The 1,580-nt window shown below is 52.3% G+C and overlaps 1 protein-coding gene across 1 annotated transcript; it reads left to right on the top strand.

The window, feature by feature from the left end:
• Positions 1 to 1,124: 1,124 nt before the first annotated feature.
• TRIREDRAFT_33949 (uncharacterized protein) lies at positions 1,125 to 1,373 on the top strand (the record flags this gene model as incomplete). The annotated part of the gene is made up of 1 exon (XM_006963497.1): positions 1,125 to 1,373. A coding segment is annotated over one exon (249 nt), but the record flags the coding sequence as incomplete, so codon positions are not given.
• Positions 1,374 to 1,580: the final 207 nt, after the last annotated feature.

Here is a 1,580-nt window from a genome sequence, read left to right on the forward strand (position 1 = left end):
CCTAGCACACAGCCCTTCCAGCCATATATAGCTACCCGTAACTGCAGACACCTAGGTAGACAACTACGCTATCAAGTGATAAGTTACCCAGTCCTTTCGGTTCCGCCTTGGGCATTGCTGACATGTCCTTGCTGATGAGCTGTAAATCAGGGGGGAAAATTTTCGGACGAAACTTCGGAGATGTTACCTCTTGTATCGTGGGGGGTTTTTTCCTTTGCCTGACGGATCATCGTCAGCATGTTGGCTCGAGCGCCGTTTGGGCTGAGTCCACATGTCGGGGTCATGGCAGCAGGGGCTCTGGAACTCGGTGATAGTGTGTCAGATACGGAGCGCATGTAAGCTTATATTGGGTTCCTGAGTAGAGTCTACGCCAGGCGGATTCTCCTAAACACCGATACAGCATGCCAACAGCGGGCAGAGAAACGACCAGGGTCGTTGTCGTCCACGGTAATGAACTGATACTTCAAAGTAAGGATTTTCAAAAGGCGAGAAGGAAAGCGGATTAGCCACCAGCGAGCTACTCAGACTTTGCCGGCTACTCGGACTCGTCTCTCCGCGCGCACATACAGGTTGTCCAGCTTGACGACCACCTGGCCCGGATTATACTGAAAGGCATCACACTCTTCTTCGCTAGCCTAAAATTGTACCAACATGCTACTAGCTTAAGGAAGAATACCTTTACCTCCTCTAGCGCCAGTATATACGTAACGCACCCGCGGGCCCCTGAACCAAGCGGCTTAAAAGGTCCCCGAGTAATGGTTCTTGACTTGCTCTGTATCCTAGCAATCAGAGTCGAACCGGATAGGACTGTTCCGGTGCTCCTTATAGTTATTGATATAATGTAGAGCCAAGATGATGAGGGAGTTGCTTTGCCATTCTGTAGCCTCCCGGCAGAGATCAGTTTTGGCGGTGCGAGTGGAAGAATGAATCATGGCGATGCTGTGCCTCTTTGATGTACTTCCCGAGGACCGTGAGCTTGCTGGGGGTTTTGACTTGAGCGTCTTAACCCCAGTCGTTGTTCGACAAGCTATTGGACAAGACGATGGAGCTGCTCGTAAGATATGCCCCAAAGGCAAGATGACCAACGGCTAACTTAGCCAACCTCCACGTCGGCGATAGAGTTCGCTTTCAGAGGCCCCAAGGGAGCGTTGCGGCACTCACGCCACTTGTGCAGGAAGATGGGGATAGTAGCTGGCGGGACGGGCGTCACGCCCACGTTCCAGATCATCAGGACCATCTGCGAAAGGGGCCGCGGCACCGCCCAGCTCGGCCTTATTTACGCCAACCGGACAGAAGAGGACGCTCTTCTACGACAGGAGCCGGATAGATTTGTAAAGCCTTATCAAGGGATCTTCAAGGATTACTACTGTCTTGAAGTGCTAGTATTTGGCCGAGTGGAAACTCTGAGTCAGGCTTTGTGACGAAAGAAATGCTGCCTTTTGACCGGCGAGGATGGAAGCAAGGCCCTTGTCTGTGGACCGCCGGGCATGGTTGCTGTGACGAAGACTTTGTTGGCGAGCTTAAGACAAAAGCAGCGGGGGAGCGAGTGGCGTTCGTGTTTTGAGAATGATTGCTGCGTT

This window comes from Trichoderma reesei (assembly GCF_000167675.1).
Source record: "Trichoderma reesei QM6a unplaced genomic scaffold TRIREscaffold_5, whole genome shotgun sequence".
NCBI lineage: Eukaryota > Fungi > Ascomycota > Sordariomycetes > Hypocreales > Hypocreaceae > Trichoderma > Trichoderma reesei.